Source organism: Pollicipes pollicipes, unplaced genomic scaffold (assembly GCF_011947565.3).
Source record: "Pollicipes pollicipes isolate AB1234 unplaced genomic scaffold, Ppol_2.1 Scaffold_4881;HRSCAF=5763_pilon_pilon_pilon, whole genome shotgun sequence".
Classification (NCBI taxonomy): domain Eukaryota; kingdom Metazoa; phylum Arthropoda; class Thecostraca; order Pollicipedomorpha; family Pollicipedidae; genus Pollicipes; species Pollicipes pollicipes.
In genome coordinates this window covers 25,367,154-25,383,319 of record NW_023596576.1, presented here as the reverse complement: position 1 = coordinate 25,383,319, position 16,166 = coordinate 25,367,154, and the positions used below count along the sequence as shown (strand labels likewise).

The following is a 16,166-nucleotide window of genomic DNA, read 5'->3' as shown; positions in this document are numbered from 1 at the left end:
ATATATATATATATATATATATATATATATATATATATAAGTTCATGCAATTTAAGCACTATACAAACGCATATGAAATACTTGAAGCACTCCCACTTGTGGCTTAGCACAAAAGGTCATTCTAGGTCAATTTTATGCTACTCTCTGCACACAGCATAGAGTTGGTAACCACCAAGCATACGTCACACTACATATTGGGTGCTTTGCAAAGGATTACGGTGCAAAACGTTTTTAAACTTTTTCAAAAACTTTCAGCGCTTATCTCCTAACCGCACACTTTATCAGCAATTTTTGGCTAAAGATACTTCGAAAAGATTTAATCACATGTATGTAAAGACGCATTATCTGATAAAATTGCAGTCAACTGGCTATAAGCAAATCATGCTTTCATAGACAGCTTTAATGTCATATCTCTTTCTGCCAAACTTTCCAAACTGATTAAAAACATTCGGTGGCATCTCTGACACAGACGCGACAAAAAATTATTCCTTGCAGAATTGTGCAATATCTGCTAAAACCTTATCGAACCGTTTTTAAAAGCTTTTTACAAGTTTTTCAATGCATTAATACATCGCAGAAACGACTATGGGTAAAAACCCGGCATGGCCAGCCCATAGTATCGCGCTGCCAGGACCAAAGGTCTTTCTCCAAATGAGCTCCGATCGTGCGGCATAGTGGCGACCATGCCGGCACATGCACATATTTGGAGCACTCAGACTGGCCTTAAAGGAAGTGTTCCACATTTGAAAACATTGAAGGGGCATCAGATATGATGAAATAGGCTCATTAGTAACTATTCATATATTTTTAAGTGGAAGAGACCGCTATAGACAAGCCAATGTCTATGTGTAGTAAATATGCTCCTCAATACGTCATTGCTTGATTACGTTATCGCACCTTGCACAAAATTAGCTGAGATCCAATTGACGGTCGTTACATCTGGAAATCGTGCACACGAGTGCCAAATATGAACGACGCCATTTTATTTTCTTGGCCTTAATCGCCGTATGGCTATTTGAATGACAGAATTTGAATGACATTATTATGGCATAGTGGATGCCTGGGTGACCATGAAAAAGCCTTTCCGAAATAATGTGCATATATTCACGGGCGTGTAGTTCAGAAACTAGAAGAGGGATTCCGGACTTAGAAAGTGTGTCTAGTGTTTTCGATTTTCTAAATACATGCCTAAGGGGAGTTTTGCAACTATCTATGGTTGTTCATTTTGGTGCTTAAATGTATGTTTGGGTGTTGCAGTAGTTTTTATTTATTTATTTTTATCGATCGCATCAATGGATATGCATGAACAAATACAATGGTACAAAATGAGCCAACCACCGGGCAGAGGAAAGGACGAATGCATTAGCTTATATGTGGCGAGTAACTGCGCGCTAGTGGCATGGCCATTATCTTGGTCGCTGCGGTCTCGTGCATATAGGGAGTACGCTGGCGGCATAGAGTGATACGTTCTTGAAGATCCCTTGCGTAATCCGAAACGAAAATTATGACACCCTGAACATGTTTGGTTTACCAGCGACGTCGCCGCAACAATTTCAGCCCATGCGCCTTGGTATTTCGAGCGATGAATTCAGTGCACGTGCATACGGAATTCGGTCATTGATTTCAGGGCATAGGAATCTTAGCCGCCTATAGGTGCTGCCAGAACAATGTAGAACAATAACGTTTGCTTAGAGCCTAATGTAGCCGAATGACACGACGCAATACTTCCGCCTCATCTCAGTACAAAGTAAGCTAACATGAATCAGTCCCGGTGTGAATCAACTGACCAGCATTACCATGCGTGTAACCCCGTACACCCGCAGCCCTCAGCTGAATACAAAAAAGAGGAACATCAGCATAATGGTCGCCGCCATCAGTGCTTTCGCAAGCTGCTGTCAGTGCTGACAAGCGACATCCTCGAAAAGCCATTGGCTAGGGCTAACGATGCCTTCTCAATGACACCAATGTGTTTAGTAGTGAATATGGCCCGTGGGCTACACGTTAACGTCGTTCTTCCATACGAGCCAAATACATGTTTTGGCGGGGGCTGTAGCAATGTGTCGTCAGCGGAGGCGAATTGGTAGAAATCAATGACACCAAAATTTTTTAATCGAATTTCCCTACCATCCCATGCGCACAGTTATAAATCCCACCTTCACTAAACACACTCCCTTTAAGAAAGGCAGGGCTGTGAATAACGCCGAATGACCTTCGAGATAGCTATTTCACTTCAAAACCCCACACAAATATGGAGCATCCCTTTAACTAATGAACATCACGCAATCGCGCCGTTGTCTAAGTGCCTTAGCCTGACGCTACCTCCAACTTTTTTGAGTGACCTTAAGATCACCCACGCAGATGTTGTCTGGGTCGTACAGTCTAGAAGTATTGATCGTAATCCCACCAATCAGTTGATTCCCTGCTCCCCCCCCCCCGTCCATTAAGGTCATGTTTCTGCCGTGGTGGCCCCATTGCGGAGCGCGTAGCTTCACTCTGTCATCTGTTCCTCGGCGGGCCAGGGAGACGGTCTGGCGGTCAAGCTTCGCTAGAGGTGTCGCCAGCTCTGCGGGGAGTCGCATCAAGCCGCGATGATGCGACTCCTCGCCAGCTCAGCGGGGAGTCGCATCAAGCCGCGATGATGCGACTCCTCGCCAGCTCTGCGGGGAGTCGCATCAAGCCGCGATGATGCGACTCCCCGCCAGCTCAGCGGGAAGAGTCGCATCAAGCCGCGCAAAGTTCTGTCCTCGCCACCCATGACCGTGGACTCGCGCGACAACCCGAAACGGCGTCAGCCTCGGAAAACATACCCGTTCCAGGCCGGCTTCCAAGAGACTCCCCGGGCAGACTGAAATGCTTTTAGCTGAGACCTGTAGAAGTAGTTTGCGTGGTAGTACGTTTTCACGGAGCGTGTTTTGCAGACAGGACATGCAGTACGGTAGCACTGTGAAGGCATTTCCGTTGTTTGCTCAGGCCTGGTCAGAAGTCGGTGGTCTGCGACTTCTGCGCCCGCATTTGTGGTGCTCTCGGTGCTTGCTATGCGCTGAAATGAAAGGCACTATTTTGTTCTCACTTACGTCAGAATGACGAAACCCAAGTCCGCGAGCGTCGGGTCTTGGGGGGGGGGGGGGTGAGGGGGCGTCCGCGCAGCCGTCTGTGCGTGCGGGCCAGCTCTTCAAGCTGCAGAGGTGGGCGCAGGTTCAGCCGCACGCACCTGCCTTCTAGCATTTGAGAACATAACACCGTATGCACTAAATGTCCGACAGGCATGCCAAGGTAGTACCACCGGTTTGCCGACGTATGATCCCTTCCAGCCCGTAACTCATGAATGGTCCGTGGTGTGTGGCATACTTTACTGAAACGGGGGAATCTTTGCACGGCCGTCTTAATTTGGGTGGTCCAACAAGATGTAGCACAACGTTGGAATCTTCGAGCCACAGCCAGGAAACTCTTCAATGTCTAACAGTTCACATAACCTGACAAAGGTCCGGGTCCCTCAAATAATGCATATATTTAGCTCCTCCGCTAATCTTATAACATTCAACGAATTACGCATTGGCAAGCACACCAGTTCACTTCATGAGCATGTCCTAGAATCGCGACTGAAGTCGAACACAATCTAGAAAGGGATTTAATGAACTACAGCCTGGTGATCGAGCGAGCCACGCGATTAATGGACGTGAGTTACGACTCTGTCCGAGCGCCGAATATGACGCAGAAATCGAGTCGACAAGATTTATGACCCGCGGCATATCCTCGGGCACGGCGAGTACGAACACAACAGCAACACTCACGCGACCGTTCTGGCCGATCACCAGAACTCGGTAGTGAGCGGTGCCACAGCCGGCGGGGGTCGCGGTCAGGTCCGTCACATGCGTCAGCCCACAGGTCACCACCGGGCCAGTCGACACCCCGCCCCCCGCGCACGAGTCGAATCTGCCCGCCCTGCAGTGACATGTTTACGCATTTATCATCCGCTGGCAAGCGACGGCTGCCGACACGTACGAGACTGTCGCTTCTGACCACTTTCGACACACTGATACTTCTGATCCATTTCGGATTCTTGATGTTTTCATGCATCCGGCCAGCCGCCAGACGCTTCCAGACGGAATCAACGACCGTGTCGCGCAAACACCTGTCCGTTCATCCTACGAGATATCTGACGACGTCATATTGGCGGGAACAAACACCATGCAACGGACTCCAGACACCCATCGGCATACTGTAGACACCGACCGACGGTTTGCAGCATTCTTCATTCATTTTATGAGACATCTGGTTCCAGATACGGTTTGACAATTTCCAGGTATTGTCCAAGGGACTCTCGTCTGGCATGAGCTCTCGGCACCAACCTGTCCGTCCGACTCAAGACACCGTCCGACGGCGTGTATAAACATCGTTCGACAGTGCACGATACCAGTCTGAAAGTGTGCGGACACTGTTCACCAGACACTATCCGACTCCAGACATCACCCAGACAGCACAGGCCGCCCGACCGGCCGACATCAATCGTGAAGCCAAAATGCCTTCCGAGCGTCGATCCGTCGCACGACCACACGCATTCATCCTGCACGCTTTCATAATGCGAGCAGACACAACAGATCACAAAGCGACTAACGGCGATAATTTGATATTTACGATAATTTGACATATTTATAGATAGCTCGATTTCACACCGTACGACTAACGTCATATGCCGGTATGTGTGTATACAATGAGCGCATGTACACGCGGCTGCGACGCACTGTTTCGTCCAATAACACGCAGTGCCCCGCACACCAACCTGCTCATCACCACAGTCTGGTGCCGACAGCCCCACCAGCCAGCGGCCTCGTCGCCCCTGTGGCACGGTCCGGCGTCCTGTCCCGCACGCTCGAGCCTGGTGGGTCGGCCGCGCCGTCGGCCGCCGCGCCACGCGCCGCCGTCGCCGCCGCCGCCGCCGCGCCGCGCGCCGACCGGCGGGGCTGCCGGCTGCGGGGGCGGCTACGCCCGCCGCAGCGCGCCGAACAGGTGCAACACCGCCAGCGTGAGCACGGAGAAGGCGCTGGGCAGCGCGCCGCTGCCGCCCGTCTGCATGGCCGCCGGCTTCTCACCTGGGGACACGCGGGTCACGCTGGTCAGAACACCGTCGTCGGGCACAGGGCAGGGGCGGTCAGGGTGGGGTCTTGAAGTACAGCGCAGGCCAGGGAAAAACCACGGGGTACGGCTTTCAGGGGACGACCTGGGGGTGCAGAGCTCGTCGGCGCAAAGCTCGAAGGTACGATTGTTTTACGACATCTGAACGGAATGTAGGGCTGTCCACTATCCAGTTCCAGGAACGCATCATCACTGATGACGTAATGTGGGATTCTCAGTGGTGGTGAACTACTGCTGTGTAGGCACATGTTTATCATTGATGTGTTGATAACGTGTCGACCCAATATGACCGTGCAATGTGTCCAAAAAAAACCTCGTTTTCAGAACGCTGCTTGATGAAGCCTTATTACTTATTCATGACTTGAATGACAAAAGCCTGTAAGTGTTTCAATGGGTTGTTTCCACATACGAATGTGGGCAGGGGAGTTTGTTTTTGGCCGCGCGGTTGGCAGTTCATTCCCGGTAGTCGATTAAAGCCATGTCTTAAGGTAGCACTTATTTGCCTATCGTGTGCGTCTGACGTGCGACCAAAACTTCCCAATACAAAGTGATATTGGGCAAGTCTTAGCCTGCTCTGGAAAAGAAAAGAAGCGTCTGAAAACAGCAGGGAATATACCAGAACATCGTACCACCCCAAACCGCCAAGAGGACTAGAGGAAGGCTAAGACAAGTTTCAGAGAACATTTGGCTGGTCGGTCCTTTTAAAAGCAGCCTGTTAGTAAAGCACGCCCATTACCGCCGCTGGATTGCACAAAACAAACGCGGAGAAGCGAGCACCACCTCCAGGGCAACCCGACGGCGTGCGCTGGAAGATTCGGTACGCAACGCCCGCAAATCTACTTTTGAACACGAGGAGATCATCTGGGGTACATCACCGATCGGCTAATCTCAGGTCATGCAAGCTGAACAGTTCAGTCATCTTATACATATGTGAAACAGTGCTAACATGCAAATCTATAGCGCTTTACCTAAAACCGGTACGATCAATGCTCTTCTGTAAACGTTTTTACAAATGCTAATTCCGTTGGTTCCAGATTTCAAATTTTTCACGAATTTCAGTTCAAATTGGCGCGCAAAAAAAGGATTTTGACGTGTGCAAAATCGAGCGTCATGCCCAGGGTTCAGATGCCACGACGCCAACTAATCAGATAAGTGAGACATTAAACATATAAATAAGTTAAACTAACTGCACTTATTTTAACTAACCCAAACATTCATTTCTTTGGAGGTTATGACTTAAAACCTATAATGCAGGAGTTTCCTGGATAACAACACATTAGTTTATGGGTCACCGGTACAACACAACACGATCATACAGCATTTAAAGACTTTGTACTTCGTCTCTCTAATGCACTAAAATGATGTACTGCATGTTCCTTGTATCAGAAATACTTTTAATGAACATTACATTTTTCGTTATGGTTGAGAACGAAGCTTCATCGGGCAATAACGATGCTTCTAAAGGGCTTTATGAGCCGTTTGATATACCAGACGGTATTAAGAGCCATTGTCGTCTAAGTGGGCCAGCGAACTCGACTTTGACCTTTGATACGTGACGTAATGTCTCGGACGACATGTCGCCGACATAAAAATGTGTGACTTCATTAAGGTCATTGCAAAGTTAACCAGACTACACAACACTGCAGGCCAGCGGAGCCATGCTGAATGAAAAGACTTTGTGTGTGTGTGTGTGTGGTGTGTGTGTTGTGGTGTGTGTGTGTGTGTGTGTGTGTGTGTGTGTGTGTGTGTGTGTGTGTGTGTGTGTGTGTGTGTGTGTGGTGTGTGGTGTGTGTGTGTGTGTGTGTGGTGTGTGTGTGTGTGTGTGTGGTGTTGTGTGTGTGTGTGTGTGTGTGTGTGTGTGTGTGTGTGTGTGTGTGTGTGTGTGTGGTGTGTGTGTGTGTGTGTGTGTGTGTGTGTGGTGTGTGTGGTGTGTGTGTGTGTGTGTGTGTGTGTGTGTGTGTGTGTGTGTGTGTGTGTGTGTGTGTGTGTGTGTGTGTGTGTGTGTGTGTGTGTGTGTGTGTGTGTGTGTGTGTGTGTGTGTGTGTGTGTGTGGTGTGTGTGTGTGTAGCTATAGTTACAATGGTCACGGCCTCCAGCAAACAGCCGCTGAGCCGATCAGACAATGTTGCTTAGTTCGCGAATGCAATGACAGCCGCACAAAGAACCTTTAAGTTCGGAATCGGAATGTAAGCTGCAGGATCAATTCAAGACTTGCGGGGGGCTCCAGATTGAACAAGACTAGAAAAAGCATCTATGTCAGCTGCGAATACGTTGATAGCATGTTAGCGTACCTAGTACGCAAGAAAATGTTGTGTTGTATGCTAATCTCGCTATGTTAATTCGGCGCGACCCGGCACATCAAGGGGGCGCGTTTGACATTTGGCAATCGCACGAGACAACCATCCATCAGCCGATCAATCCTCCGGCTTCGCCTGGCCAAAGCCCCCCGCCTCCTCGCCCCCCCCCCCCCCCCAACGTCATTAAACGCGCCAGCCAAGTCAGATGCAGGGTACGTGCATAATCCATCACGGTGACGCGGTCGTCCGCGTACATTCCGCATGCCGGCACGGCTGGGCCGGCACCGCCAGCCTTACCTGGCCGGCGGCGCGCCCCACTGGCTCTAATTTCGGCTCCGCATGCGATGACCGGCGCTGTTTCGTGCCCCACAAATCGCCGGCTCCCTGGCGGCCGTCGGGCGGCCGGCGCCTGGGCGGGCACTTCCCTGGGGCGTCGGCCGCCGCACAGCGCTGCGCCGCACCCTCCGGCCTGCCCTGCTCCCAGCGGCAGGCGAAGGCCTGCGCGGCCGGCTACGCCCGGGGGCGGCCGCTTACGACGAGTAACAGGATGATCTGAGCAGGGATGGTAAAAATGTACTTTTTGTCGCCGATCAAATTTTGGGAGGAGTGATTGTCGCCAGTAGCGTAATACGATACCATCTGACAAGATGGCTATCAAGCCCTTGCCCAGTAGCGTCATCAGTAATCAACCTATCACCGAAAATCTCTTTCATGACTTCAATTTTCAATGTCATGCACATAACGAAAACATTCACTCATACACTGCCCTTGAAAAAATGTTAGGATAAGTGCTGCTGCCAGGAAAGCAGGCACACCTCTAGACTAATGAGATAGTCCAATCACAACAGGAGTTTTCTTCCATCCTCGGGACTTGCAGGGGCCTCACGTTTAAACTCGATCTACGGCTGGATTTGCTTTCCACGACTGCAAAAAAAAAAACAAGGAAGGACCTCAATAGCCAGGGCAGCAGGATGCATGGCACATTCCGAACCAGTAGCAAGCGGTCTGGGAGTGACGTCAAATATGGGGGCCTCCACGAGACCATGGCCCCTTATGAAAATTCCAAGTGCGCTTCGAGCCCCGTCTCAACCGTCATCAAACTATGTTCCATACATTAGGTATGCTCCAAGCCTGGCGCGACATATTTTGACTGTTGGGCGTCTTTCGCCGTGCCCCAACAAGCAAATTGTATATAAATGTTTCAATAACTTCACGTCAGGAAGATAGATCTCTCTGAACAGGTTATTCTCCCTGATAGGAGGTGGAGGATGGGCGATGCAAATCCCCTCCCCTACGGTTTTCTGAGGATAGCAATGCGACATGTTGTGCAGTCTCACTCAAATCATTGGTAACCTGTGGGGCATCCATTGCGCTCGTGTTCACACCAAAAAGTGCCCCTAGCAATTCTGGTTTCGGAGAAGTGATGTTTTTACGACCATTGCAAGACGGTTCAGGGCCGGCGTGTGCAGCGGGAGGTAAGCGACGATTCTGCGGACCACGGGTTGGCACTGTTACATGAACTAAATCCTACATTATAAATGTAGGCTCCAAACAGATAGAACTACATGCCATTGTACTCCTAATTAAACCAGGGACGCGCCTCTTTATGTTCCATGCAACTTCAATGCATGGTTTCGTATATATGAATGTGCAAAGGTGATGTTTGATTTTCAGGAAAATTTGACCTTTGACTCGGTCTGGTAGCGTCACTTAACAACAGGAGACTGACTTCCTATCAATCACGAGATCTCGCCAGGTTGTTCACTTTTGGTTGCTGTTGTTTTTTGTGAGGCTTTACCTTTTTTAGTTTGCAAACGCCGGGGAGTCCCCCCACCGTCTCCTCCACCAGTCCGCGTTACAAAACCGGCGAGCCAGGGTAAGGGTTAAAATTGTTGGCTGCCACCCTTTCTTATTCATTTTATATGCTGGTGTATAAATCTCCATTTGAGATCATGAAAACATCAACTACTACAGCGGCTACAAAACAATACCTTTCATCACTAGCATCCAAACATTGGTAAAAATTTAATCAGCAAGTCAAAATTGCCCTTTGCATGCAAGTAGCATGCAAATCTAAGATTATCTGTGATGTCTGTCATGTCTAATGCAGGAGTGTCAATTCAAATTATTTCTGGGGCACTACCCAATATCTATGTTAGGTTGGGCCCCCTCAAGGCTGATTCCTCCCCCCCCCACACTAACATTTCTACCCGGAAAATTACAAAAAGATATGAGATAAAACCTTACTTTGACACAAAACGGTTTTCTCTAGACTTAACTTATTGACCATGATCCATGGGTTGCCATCTCCCGCTAATCATGTATAAAAATTGGCACTTCTGTCATTAGGCCACCACCACACAAACTACATTGATTTCTGCCATCAATGTAGGCTGCATATAGGATAGGCTGTCTGTCTTCACAGTCTGTGCTTACATGCATACAGCCATTATGCTGATAGTTCTATCAGGTCAATTTTACTATTGAATGCTAGCAAAAACAACAATGAAACATACCATATTTGCATCCATGCAATGCCATGCTAACACGCGCAAAGAAAATACGCACATGAATGGGCACAGCAGAATGATTGGCTTCCAGAGCTTTCCTGTTACAGTAGGGTGCTATCATCAGGAAATTGCCAACATTCTCCTCAGAGGCAACCAAATGTCATCTTTTACTGACCCCATAGGACAGTTGGACCACAATGCCGTAAACCACCTGCTATTTGAAGCAAAACGCTTGGTAAACGGAGAGATGGCGATGAAACCTGTCCCCCCTCCTCCTCATTGCCTATATTTCCTAGACCACTCCACTCCTCACTTGCATTGCCTTCCCATGGCCTACAACATTGGGTATCATATAAATTTCCAGCAACCAAGATTCATGCTAGCGAAAGGTTGAGCCCAGCATAATTGTTTAAAAGTTATAAAAAAATTGATGAAATAATTGCATTTCGAGCAGGGGCCTAATTTTTGAAGATAAGTTTGGGAGCTGTGAAAGATAACGTAATGTGCCCCAAAATATGGATGTCTCCCAGATAAGCACACTTCTTCACAAACTTAGGGGGAGGGTTTGAGCCCTAAACCCCATATCAGTCGCGTCGCAACAATTGAAACACGCCCTCGCGGCCAGATGAATTCCCATATCTATATATTTTTCAGTATTTTATACTGTCTAGTTTGGGACACTGAGAGTCGGCTGTTAAAAACAGCGAATCAGCCGACCGGCCGGGCCATAGGGAACACACTGATTTGTCGCCGACCTGTCACCGCGTCAGCAGACTAACTAAAAATCATGGGATGTTTTTGTCGTTGGGTTGGAATGAAACCTAGGAAATATACCAGGATGCCGCAGTGTACGGTAAAGAGTCTTTACAGAAACGTCTGCTTGTGTTGTGTGACGAAATTTATTACCATGGAGGCATAATATCCCTGTATGGAGACCTAATGTTATTTTGCATAGTATACTGTATTTCGTTGTCTTGACCGTCACCAAAACTTGCGGTCAGAAACCATTTTTGCCATCAAGCTTTGCGTAAATGTATGCATTTTTGTCGCCGACCATATCCACCAAGTCGGCGTGTTTTGACATACCTGGAGCTGAGCACGGAGTTGTGGGGCATTGCGGATAAGGGTACGGGTCAAGAACGCATGATTTAGTTACTATGGTCAATACTGACGCATATGTTCAAAAATATGAAGTAAGTATGGGTCTAAGGCTCAGGAGACACTGGGTGGATGCTGCGTAAAATCTCACACATTACTATCTGAGTGATCCATCCCATTATAATGAGTCTCATTCAAGCCATGTTTTGACTTACAAACATAGAAAACAGTAAGCTTTGCGTAAAGTTTTCGCAATATCTGCCGTGGTTTCCAGCTTAAGTCTCAGACACACGCAAACGGCTGGTAACAGCTGATTAGGAATGGTTAGCTGATGCTGTGGGTGCGACCGGATAAACAGCGCGGATAACGTGACGGAAATTCTAGACACAAATGGCTCTAGCTAGCTGGGGTAGCAGGGTTCGTTTCGACTCTAGCAGCCGCGTTATGCCTAGCCCCAGCAAAGCTCTGCCTCGCTGAAGCTGTGGGCCGTCATAAGACCGTGGCTCGGTCGGCCAAATTACTTGTTTATCTAATACGCTATAAAAACCGTTTATTATTACAGCGAACAAGTTAGCAGAGCGCATGCGCCGGGTGTCGGGCTGCACTCGTCAGTCCAGCTGCCAGAGCGCTGACGCACTGTCTCCGCCTCTGTCGTCTTGGGAGATTGCGGGGGTTATGACCATAGCCGTCATATGTGTCGTAAATCCCCCCCCCCCCACCCCACGCCTCCAACATACAGACATTATCGCAATGCAAAGCGAGTGGGGAGTGCTAACTTGTTCTTGTTTAATTAGGAGGTGCGACATCATCCGCCAACGTGCCAGGAAATGAACGCTTTGCCGTGCACGTCAAAACAGGCGTTACGATCTTTCGCAGTTGCGTTGCCGCCACCATAGGGAGAAGGGGCGGGGAAGCTCACCCGCCAACATAAAAATACTGCCCACTTACTTCCAGGACCTCCCCGAAAGTGGGAGGGTTATCCTGGCGGGTTCTTTCCAGCTCCTCACGCCTTTTGCTCCCGCGGCCAACAGCTTTGAACCCTCAGCTAAAAAAAACCTTGACATCACTGCTGGTGCAGCCAGGCAATCCTCGTTTTGTTGTCTCGTCCCGACTCAACTTCGAACAAACCCAATACAAACACCACCCTGCCAGCAATCCAGAATGTCGCCCAACACCGCGCAAAGTCATAAGCCCTTTTCAAATTGCATGCATCGCCTGAAGTCATTCACAGCAGGACTTCTGTCCTGAGTGACCTTTCATCACGGTACACGGACGACTACCCATGTGAGAGAGCCTGCTTCGAGGGTCACAGCGAATTGCTGCCAGATTGCATTAGAGCGAGCTTCACTGTGTTCCATCGAGATTCCGTCAAAGTGGATTCATAGGCATAGCAACGCCGGCGTCAAGGTCACACCGACAGTCTTCATCGGCCGGTCTGCTTGACGTGAGCCGTCATTACATCCCCACTAAGCCGTTTGACCGCTCTGGGTCCCGCTAATCTCGTCAGTTTCGGCTTCAGATGCTGGATGGCCACGCTAAGCACACATGAGATGTCTCGTTCACGGGACAGCAGGTTAGAACCTGATTTGACTAAAAGCCTTGCCCTGTTGATAGGACTGCTCCTCTGCAGCTCTCACGGTCTCGGTACAGAATGCTAATGCGCGTTGAGGTAGGTCTCCCGGCTTATCATTATTATTATTTATTTCCCGCCGACAGCGTAGTCTGCGTAGCATCGCTGGCAACAGGTCGGTCTGTCCGGTGCCTCCACCCCCGCCAGTGCATTCTGCCGGCAGCGCTCCCGAACTCGAGGTCGGCGGCAGGCAGCCTGTCGGCCGGCAGAGCCGATCGACCGGCCGCTGTGGCCGGCGGCAGCTCGGTGGCGGCCGGCACCGGCTGGCTCCACGAACCGCCCGCGCCGCTGGGCCTCGGGCGAGGCGCGGCGCCGGTAATGGCTCATCAGGCGGACACAGGCGCCCCGCCCGCCGCCGGAACCGACCCGCCCCGAGGCACGGACGCGATCAGACGGCGGCGGCGCTCCGTCGCGTCCGCATCACTCATCGACGAGGCGGGACTCGCGACGACAGGCGACACGCCACACGAGCCGCGCTGGCTGCACCCGGGGGCCACACGCCACACGAGCCGCGCTGGCTGCACCCGGGGGCCACACGCCACACGAGCCGCGCTGGCTGCACCCAGGGGCCACACGCCACGCGAGCCGCGCTGGCTGCACCCGGGGGCTACACGCCACGCGAGCCGCGCTGGCTGCACCCACGGGCCACACGCCACGCGAGCCGCGCTGGCTGCACCCGGGGGCCACACGCCACGCGAGCCGCGCTGGCTGCACCCGGGGGCCACACGCCACACGAGCCGCGCTGGCTGCACCCAGGGGCCACACGCCACGCGAGCCGCGCTGGCTGCACCCGGGGGCCACACGCCACGCGAGCCGCGCTGGCTGCACCCAGAGGCCATACATAACACGAGCCGCGCTGGCTGCACCCAGAGGCAACCCGCCACACGAGTCGCGCTGGCTGCACCCAGGGGCCACACGCCACACGAGCCGCACTGGCTGTACCCAGGGGCCACACGCCACACGAGCCGCGCTAACTGCACCCAGCAGTCCAGATTGTCGCATACGGTGGCACCTGCCGAAGCAAACCTTGCCAGACACGTACCGCCTAAGCAAGGAAGAAAATGCGGGATCATGCAGGGCTTCAAATTTTCTATTTTTTGACAGGTAGTCGATATGGAAGGCATTCGATGGAGTAATACCGCTATTCTTTAACGAGAGGGGTACCGATGATTTATCGGCTTGTTCTCATTTAGAATAGTGCATATTTGAAATTCCTTAGTTCGGCTGGACATTTTTTCAACCTGTTCCGACATATTACATTGTACTTCCAAAACGCTTGCTGCAGTCCAACAAATAATTCTATAGAGCTAGCAATGTGATCCATCACGTTAGAAAACTGCAAAGGAGCGCCCATGCTAAGTGTGGATAAATCGCTGCATCACATTTCGGCTCCGGTTTATGGAATGCTTCTGCATATTTCATTGATAGACGGTTGAGTGACTATGTTCGAACGAAAACAGATTGCCCTCGTCATAGCTGATTGGGCAGATTTTATTCGCAGTCTTTGACAAGCGGATGCGTGATTTCAGTTACTTTGACAGCTTGAAGTAGGGCTAACTGCTCTTCAGTGCGATTAGATTGCTGCAAAGTGCCCTTCAGTAGCATGCACCGTATTTCATAGCGTCTAGACCGATGTTCCGCTATTTAAGTGGTGATGTGCTTGCCGATCAGGCGGCAACCAGTGGTTTTTCTCGACCGCTCTGCTCGTCCTGTGTCTGGCCGCGCCAGCACAAACACCGCTGTACAGCGTGTCAGTGGCGAGCACCCGCCCGTCAAGCCAGGGTATTTGGCACGCGCGCCGACACCCAGTCATAGCACCGAGGTCTGTCGGTCGCATTAGTCAAAGCCAGGCCAGCTGCCTGCGGCGGAACCAATTGCCGCGTGCCGACGGGGCTGGGACGCATGCGTCACCGCCGCTCCCTCCGCAGCGCCCACGCATGCGCCAGCACACTGCACTCGCGCGCCCGCGCATGCGCCGGCACACTGCACCCACACGCGCGTGCACGCCGACCGTTCGCCGATTCAACAGACAGTGGAGAGTCGGCGTATGTGGCGCGCCAACTGACGCCTCCGCCGTCGAAACAACAAAGGCGTGGTGTGAGCTGGTTGCTCCGGAGGGAACCAGTGCTCCACGTGGGTCAAAACCATAGGGGTAATAGTGGGAGGCATGGGGAAAGTGATGCCGTCGTAGTACGTCTTTATCTCCCATGTCATCCAGATCGGTTTCACGCTGTCTTACTTGAAGTGGACAGAAAACTAACGAAGTAAGCTAACCACTTGCGCCCAACCGTTTTTCTTTAAGCTGCATGTTCCGCTGCAATAAAAAGACGATTTACATAAACCCGGATGAACAACACAGAACTCGAAAATTGACGCGTATAATGAAAGTCAATGCTGCAACATCATTGCGTTTTAATCAAGTTTCTTGTCGTCTTTGGTCCTTACACACACACACACACACACACACACACACACACACACACACACACACACACACACACACACACACACACACACACACACACACACACACACACACACACACACACACACACACACACACACACACACACACACACACACACACACACACACACACACACACACACACACACACACACACACACACACACACACACACACACACACACACACACACACACACACACACACACACACACACACACACACACACACACACACACACACACACACACACACACACACACACACACACACACACACACACACACACACACACACACACCACACACACACACACACACACACACACACACACACCACACACACACACACCACACACACACACACACACACACACACACACACACACACACACACACACACACACACACACACACACACACACACACACACACACACACACACACACACACACACACACACACACACACACACACACACACACACACACACACACACACACACACACACACACACACACACACACACACACACAACACACACATCACACACACACACACACACACACACACACACACACACACACACACAGCCACATTACACCACACACACACCACACCACAGCACACACACACACACACACACACACACAACACACACACACACACACACCACACACACACACGACACACACACACACACACACACACACACACACACCACAGCACACACACACACACACACACACACACACACACACACACACACACCATCACACACACACACACACACATCACACACCACACACAACACACACACACACTATCTATATATATATATATATATATATACATGTATAATATATATAATATAGTATTATATATATATATATAAACATACATGTATAAATATACATATAAACTGATGTGCATATATATATACATATATGTATATATACGCATAAAGTGTCAACATTTTCCGGTGCAGTCCCGGCTCTGTTCCGGACCATACAACACTTGGCCCCACTCGCCT

General features: G+C 50.6%; 1 protein-coding gene across 1 annotated transcript in view; it reads right to left on the bottom strand.

Annotated features, from left to right (window-relative positions):
- Positions 1-4,980: 4,980 nt before the first annotated feature.
- LOC119100164 (lachesin) overlaps positions 4,981-16,166 on the bottom strand; it is a gene marked incomplete in the record, with an annotated part of 191,425 nt that continues 180,239 nt past the window's right edge. The window contains 1 exon segment of the mRNA XM_037223274.1: positions 4,981-5,090. Within this exon segment, the coding sequence (XP_037079169.1) occupies positions 4,981-5,090 (110 nt within the window).